Genomic DNA, 7,759 nt, shown 5'->3' with positions numbered 1-7,759 from the left:
CATAATTTGTGCAATGTCGTGATGAAGGTCAATTCTACATTTACAATCAATTATATCAAATATTGTCAAATTTCGCAACTACGTACAACAATCAAAAGGCCCCTTTATCAAAAAAAAAACCAATTGAAAAAATTATTTATCAATGTCGATATCATTTACAAACGATTGTGGATTTGCCCAATTAGAATATTATTTGATTTGTATTTGCTAGTTTTGATTTATATTGTAGATGTCATATGACTTTTTTTTTAGGAAAAGCAAGCTAGTATTAATAAGAGGAAATGTTATTTAACAATACGTACAAAACTAGCTTTGCTAAGTGATGCGCAACAAAATGGTCATCCCACTCAACATGAGACCAATGACTTTGCTATCAATGAATTAATTTCAACAAACCTAAGTCTAATGCAGTAAAATAAGTTTCAATTAATCAAAATCATTTATCTATAAAACAAACATAATAGAATATCAATAGTAATAATTTTAATCGATAAACATAAATTTAGTTCAAAACCTTACGCATTAACAAACACGCAAATTCAATATTTTATCAATTTATTAGTACAAGACACTCCGTAACGATTATGTAATCAAACAAAACAATTGATTGTTTAAAGAAGTTTTATTAATCAAAATGCTCAAATGTTAACATAATCACATGGTCGAATTGGCCATATTGCCGGTGCAAGTTGTCTAAACACTCAAGATTCAGAGGTCCAACTGACAACTGCCCCTTCTCATCATTGATTCGATTTACAATCCAAAAATGATACACTAGTACTACTTCTATTCTTCCCAATCTACTGCAAATTTTACATCGTCAACTATTCTTGGATTCAGATGGATTCTCTCTCCTTCCATTGGATCTTTCTTCTATTCTTTGCTTTCTTCCCTTTTTTATTATCTGTTGTTTATGCTGAAATTGACCCCAATTCCATTGTCACTCCCATCAATCGCGATCTCTATCGTTCCAGGTAAAAAAGTTTAATAAAAATTATCTTTTTTGGTTGCAATTTTAGTGAGATAGTTTGATTTGTAACCTTAATTTTGATGGGTTTTCGTCTAATTTTTGTGGGGTTTCTTTGAATTTTTCTGGGCTTATGATGAATTTTTATGATTTTTGTTACAGTGCTGATTTGATGGAAGAGATTGAGGCATTAGTTCATCGTCATCCAAATAAGCTTAGTGTGAGTTGTTTGTTGTTTAATTTTTGAATATTTAATGGTATGGAAAGTTGGGATCAATGATTAGTTGTTTGTGATTTATGACAGATAGAAACTATGGAATCTGAAAATAAAGGGTATGAAGCTCAGGTAGCTGTTGTAACTTACTGCAGGGATAGAAAGGAAGATGATAAATCAAAGTTTAGAATCCTTCTTGTAAGTGTTACTCTACTTTTATTTAGAATTATTTTTGTTGCCTTGATTGGTTAAGCGCAATGATGTAGACGAGATTTATAACACCCGGAAGACTATACGAACTAAGAAATTTGAATATGTATAGCAGTATAGGAGTTAATTTTGTTATTTTCTGGTTTAATTTATGCATCATTATGATTTTCTACTGGATCAATATTTTTGCTGGGTTGTTCAATCTTGATGTTGCTGTATAATTAAGTTAAGTGTAATATTGAAAAAAGAAATGAAATGCAATGTGAGTAAAATCTGTAATGCATTTATCAAGATTTAGATTTGTCTCAGATTGGTGATGGTGCTGTTTTTGACAGATGATTCCTTGTCTTCCAGACTTTTGGGCAGCATGGGAGGGAGCTCATTACATCCGAGCTTGCATTGCGAATCCTTTCTATTTTGAGTGAGGAAGAGTTTCTGCCCAAACTAGACCGGAAGTCTATGAACAGCACGCTTGACAAGCTTGTTATCAAGGTAACTTTCTCCTTATAAACCTTCATGTTGCTGTAATTCTATATTATAATATAGGGAGAGAAATGGTGATTCTTTGCAACTGTACTCTCAACTTAATATTTGACATAATTCACTTCTAAATGAGTAAAGTCCTCATGTCAATTATTTCACATTAATTGACATTTCTGCAAACATATGCTACTTAGACTCAAGTATTTCCGTATGTAATTGGTTCTTTGAGGATATGTTTGTCATGTTGAATTTGGTAATTATTTGCTAGGATGCAACTGGTTCTTTTTTGTTTCATTAGGCAACCAAAGTCACATCTTTATGACAATTCATGTTAGCTGACCCCAAATCATTTTGGCACTAAGGCTTTGTTGTTGTTTTTGTTGGCAACCAAAGGTAGACACTAGGTATACAAATTTGAGTACATCACATATAACAATTCATTGTCAGATAGTAGGCTAAAATGTCTCATTAAATAAAATCAAATTTATTCTGTAGTGTATTGTAATATGGATACTTAGATGAGCTTATAATTTTGTGCAAAGTTAACTTCTTTGTCTGCTACCATGGGCTCAATTCACCTTCAACCTGAAAAAATTTTCTAAGCAATTTCATTTTTTTTCCGAGAAAATGATTTTTTGAAGACCCAACAAATTAACCTCAGTGGTTGAGTTTAAGTTGTTATCACCACCAATGGGCTGACCTGGCTTTTAAGACCTAAATCTCTAATTAATGTACTCTGTGGTCTCTGTCTATACAATAGACCAGGCAACCTTCTAGGTTATTGTGGTGGTCAGAATGAATATATTAAGTCATTTAATTTTCTTTATTCTTTAGCTGGGATTTTATGTCATGATGTAGAGAATCTAATACCTCTAATCATTATCTATTAGGTTGTGCCAATGGAAAATTTAAATGGCCGAAAACGTGTGGAGGCAGGAGATCTTTGTGAAAGGAGAAATGGTGTGTACATGGCTTTGTGTATCTTTTTTGAAATCTTAATCTTGTGACTAACATGGTGTGAACCCCTGATGGCCCTTAATGCTGATCTTGTTTGGGTGACAGGAAGAGGAGTTGATCTCAACCGCAACTGGAGTGTAGATTGGGGCAAAAAAGAGAAGGTTAGTCTCTCACATTGTGCTGAATCATTTTTTATCAATATGTTCAGGAGATAAATATAAAAAAGGACAAGGTTTTATTTAGCCCATGTGATTTTTGTGGTCTTTTTCAGTAATAGGTTAGGATGAAGGTTAGTAAACATTATTTGAGGGGAGTTCAGCATCTTTTTCCCATATTTTACACTTTGTTGAAGGGATATATTGGTTACTATGGTGAGTGTGGATCGGTTTAACAAGAGATATTTTGTTTTATTGCCCCCCCCCCCCCCCCCCCAAATCATGGTCCCTACTCAATGTCATCTATGTGATAATTTGGTGATCTGACCCTATGGTTCTTCCTCCTGTTTGAGATGGGAGATTGCTTGTATAGTGTGTGATAAGTGTTGCTTGTACTTCTCTTATTGTTTGCTTAGACCAGTGAAAATTTAATGCTTATTATGATATGAATGTATAGTGAGTGCTAAGTGAGAGCACATGTTAATTGTCTAGAAAAGTCATTGGTTTTTTGGATGAGTGAGAGTGTGTTAAAGATTAGAAGCTTATGAGATGTTAAAGGCTTAGAGCACGAATTGGTTAGGAGAGATGAGTTTCTCTGCTTGGCAGATGTGATCACTTGGGCCTCATCAATTTAATTCTAGGGCTCTAGGCTGGAGGTACCGAGGTACAGTTTGAAACCTTGGAATTATTTTTTAGATGAGATTTATTTTATATAACCTTCTTGGATCCTAATGAGATAAAGTTGGAGGTTTTTTGTATTTTTTAATTTTAATTTGTAGAAAAGACTATGATCCATGAATTAGAATTTCTGAACAAGGTTCAGTTTTGTGGAAAATTATGCAAGTATCTAACATTCTAATGCATGTACATCTTTTGTTCCAATGTACATGAGATGGGTGTATGAATGAACCGTTGTCATTTCTACTTGAAGGCTCTTAAAATCTCCTATTGAATTGTTAATTGGCGCTCAACGTCTCAAGTAGGTGGCGTTTAAGCTGATGTGATTTGATGGAGATTGTTTTGAGTCTTGGCAGTGCAATAGCATTTTTATCTTTTTTTTTTTTATCAGTAAAATCTAAGATTTTAATTTAGGTAGTAGCAAAAGAGCAGAAATCAGGAACCATTACAAAGTGGCCCCTTTCTACCGTTATGCCTGTTCTCTCCATCCTTATATAGCGACTCTCATTCTTTCCGTGTCAGGTATATAGTCCTAGTGAGGGATCTTAGACAGTATTGAATGTGTACAGGGCTGATATTATGGTTTAACTTTAAAAGATTGCCTTGTGCTATATGCTGTAAAGTTCAATCTATTTCTTTTTAGACATGGTTGGAATGCTTTATCTTTTGCTTAAAGCTCTCCCTCTTTTTTTAAATTAATTATAAAATGGTTTCATATTGGCTTTCTCATTTGCCAATGCACAACTTTGACCATCACATTGTTCAGTTATCTTTAAGTAAAAATAATAAAAAGTTCATATTTTGAAATTTACATCTAGCCAAATCCAATAATATTTCACCTTTTAATTTTGAGTAGAAAAACATGGTCAAGGAAAGACATGTATAGTGCAAAAGACCATATGGAACAATTTAAAAAACAGGGGGAGTAGTAGACAACACCCCTGTACTTCCCCCATTTCCACTCGATTCATTCTGTATTACCAGACTAGTTGAGTTATGCAGGATTAAATTGAAAGTTGTCAACAGACTAACCTTCAGGGTTTGTGAGAAATATGATAGTGATAGGCAGTGATTAAAGGATGGCTGTCTATTGTTTTCTCAAGAAGTCAAGATAATGCAAAAAATGCTTTACATGCCTTTCATATATGTTAGCAGCTGATATAGGCTAGTTATTGTCAGTAGGGAGGGAAATGGATTCCAGAGTCTGCTTGCTTTGGACTATCTTACTGCTTGTTCTTTTCAATTTTTTTTGTCTATGTAGTTGAACTACCTCTGTATCACTTGACCACTTGGGTTTTCTTTAACCATTTTACCTTTTGTTATTGGTTTTTTATAATAGGATTATGATCCTTATGAAGAAAATCCTGGAACTGCTCCTTTCAGCGAGCCAGAGAGCCAAATTATGCGGAAACTTGCTTTGTCGTTTGAGCCACATCTATGGGTTAATGTACATTCTGGAATGCAGGTAATGACATGTTTATTTATGTTTGATACTTTGCCTTATACTCTGTAATTTAATTAAACTTGGAGATTAACTGATGTATTCCTGTAAGGGTCAAGCCGTCAAGGGCAGAAGTGAAAAGCTGGCGGACCCCTTCCCCTATTTCATATATACTCGTACAACTTAGTGCTCCCTCCGATTTTTTGAAGTTCAACAATTGACTTGTGCATAGATTTTGGCATTTTATTTTGCTTTGTTAGAATAATACTTCCTGCATTCCACAAATATTGCAACAATTACCATTTTAGGAAGTTTCATAAATATTGCAACATTTCCCTATTTGCACATGTTTTCTCTCCTTCTGTCTTTCCACCACATGGTACCTATCTTTATTCCTCTCTATCTCTCTACTCTTCTTAAAATTCGTGTCCCATCCCCATGTTGCAATATTTGGGGAACAAAGGGAGTATGTAAGTAGGGTTTGGGTGGATTTGCATCCAGATACTCCTAGTCAGCCTTTGAAGGTAAAACAAGCCTTAGATGGTTGGACATCGGAGTGGTTTATTGCAAGTTGGAATCTTAATTATCAAGTGCTTGTGACAATTTTGTCTCCGTTACTATTAGAGAGTGACAGAATAACACAATATGTGGTTTTGTACCAAGCTGCTAAACACATGAATCTTTTTTTTTTTTTTTTTTTTTTTTTAATAACTAAACATATGAATCACAGTAATTATACATCTTAAAGTATCATCTGATATTGTTTATTTATATGTATTATTAACCAACCTTTTGTTTTCAGGCTTTATTCATGCCATATGACCACAGAAATACTACTCCGGATGGATCTTCTTCAGTTAAAATGAAAAAAATGGTTAATGATTTAAATTACCGTCACTTCCAAGGTCATTGCATGACTGGTTCAGGGGGAGGCTCTGTTGGGTAAGTTTTTTTTACCAAAGTTAAGATTAATTGTATTGAATATTATCTGTTGCTCTTGTAAAAGTCTTTTAATTTCTGTTAATGGCTTAATGCACATTGATTCTATCAGTTGAATTTAGAGACACTTGGTTTTTGCCTAATATGTAGAAGCACATTTGCCCTTAGGCCCTTTTTTTAACAAGCCTTGAGATGATGATATATTGATATTATTTCATAGCTGCTCCCAATAATGAACTTGCATATTGTTCTTACTTCTTAGAGGTGAAGGAGAGAAAGGAATAGAAATTTTTGTTCATTGGTCTAGATTGATATGAATCTTTTATATTTCATAGGATTCAAGACAAAAAGAGGGAGAAGAATTCACAGTTTGTTCCTTGAGTCTAATGGGCTTTAATTTTTGTAGTATAGGTTAATCAATGTATTGCCTGTCCATAGGCTGCACTTAAAGTGCAACTCACTTCGAAATCTGCTTTGTTTTTTAGGTACCTTGCACATGGCACCGCAACAGACTATATATATGATGTTGCAAAAGTTCCCATGGCTTTCACTTTCGAGGTTTGTGAGATACTTGTTTGATGTATTAAATTGATGAAGTGTCTTCATGCTACGGTTTTACAATTATTCAAATTTGCAGATCTATGGAGATGAGTCAGCTCCAGCAAAAGACTGCTTCAGAATGTTTAACCCAACAAATCTAACCACTTTTAAGGTATGATAGTTTAACATTTTTTTTTTTTTAATATTGTGGCCAGTGGGCTGGTCTGTGCAATATGGGTCAGGGGCTCAGGGCGATTCTAATACCAGCCTAAGAATTGACCGGGCTGAGACTGTGTCAGCTTTAAAGTAACAGGGTAAACGACCCTGGCCGCCTGGACTACTGTTTCTACCACACATGTGGGCTTGAAGCTCGGTCCTTGCCTATCTCACCTGGTGGACTGATCTATGCTGGGCTAGGCTGGTCAAACAATCCAACATGAACAGCCCTCTGGTCATTCTTAGTACTTGGTTTCTTGTGTTATTTTTTCTGGTCTGACTGCTTGTTCTGTACAAATGTGATAAGCAAACCTGAAATCCTTTTATCTATTTGTGCTTTGTAGGCTGTTCTTAATGACTGGTCTGCAGCATTCTTTACTTTGTTCAAGTTTGGGCCACAGCTGCTAGGTTTAGCAAACTCGGAGGAATCAGCTAAATGGGTATCAATTGATGATTATTTAGATGGATACTTGATGAGTAGACGCAATCGATATGGAAAGAAAATGGAGGTGTTTGAGCTCGGATTGCAGGAGATACGATCGTATTTTAGACTTTTCATGCTATCATGCATTATTTTGATGTTCATGTTCTGTACTAGAATTTCAAAGAGCAAGCTTCAGAGGCCTAATGCTCCTGTCTTGCCTACCTGATGCCATCCGTTGGCATAATTTTTGTTGGTACCGTAATATAATTCCATTCTTTTAAATGCGGTAGAGTTAAAATCACCAAATCACAATTCCAATTTTATTACTTCAAGTCCACACCAAATTATGCACACTTTTTTACTCTTCTTTTTTGTCCAAAAATGTTGCGATCATGGGAAAAAGAAATACTCTATGAAGTATAAGTGCCACTAAGGGTTTGTTCTCTTCAAATTATTTTCATTTCAGTTCTGTTCAGTTTTTAATTTCCTTCTCTCATAAAATATTCAGCTCAGCTCCAATAAGTTAAGTTAAATT

At 34.6% G+C, this 7,759-nt stretch overlaps 1 protein-coding gene across 1 annotated transcript; it reads left to right on the top strand.

Annotated features, from left to right (window-relative positions):
• The first annotated feature begins 699 nt into the window (after positions 1-699).
• Positions 700-7,530, top strand: LOC145615131 (uncharacterized). Its single transcript, XM_081670206.1, has 11 exons — positions 700-974; positions 1,130-1,187; positions 1,272-1,379; positions 1,746-1,883; positions 2,765-2,834; positions 2,937-2,992; positions 5,004-5,129; positions 5,908-6,047; positions 6,530-6,602; positions 6,682-6,756; positions 7,145-7,530. Exons 1-11 carry the CDS (start codon positions 841-843, stop codon positions 7,448-7,450), a joined length of 1,284 nt encoding a protein of 427 aa, XP_081526332.1. The 5' UTR covers positions 700-840; the 3' UTR covers positions 7,451-7,530.
• Positions 7,531-7,759: the final 229 nt, after the last annotated feature.

The sequence above is a fragment of the Chenopodium album genome, chromosome 25, assembly GCF_948465745.1.
Source record: "Chenopodium album chromosome 25, dcCheAlbu1.1, whole genome shotgun sequence".
NCBI lineage: Eukaryota > Viridiplantae > Streptophyta > Magnoliopsida > Caryophyllales > Amaranthaceae > Chenopodium > Chenopodium album.
This window is presented reverse-complemented; position numbering and strand designations above follow the sequence as displayed.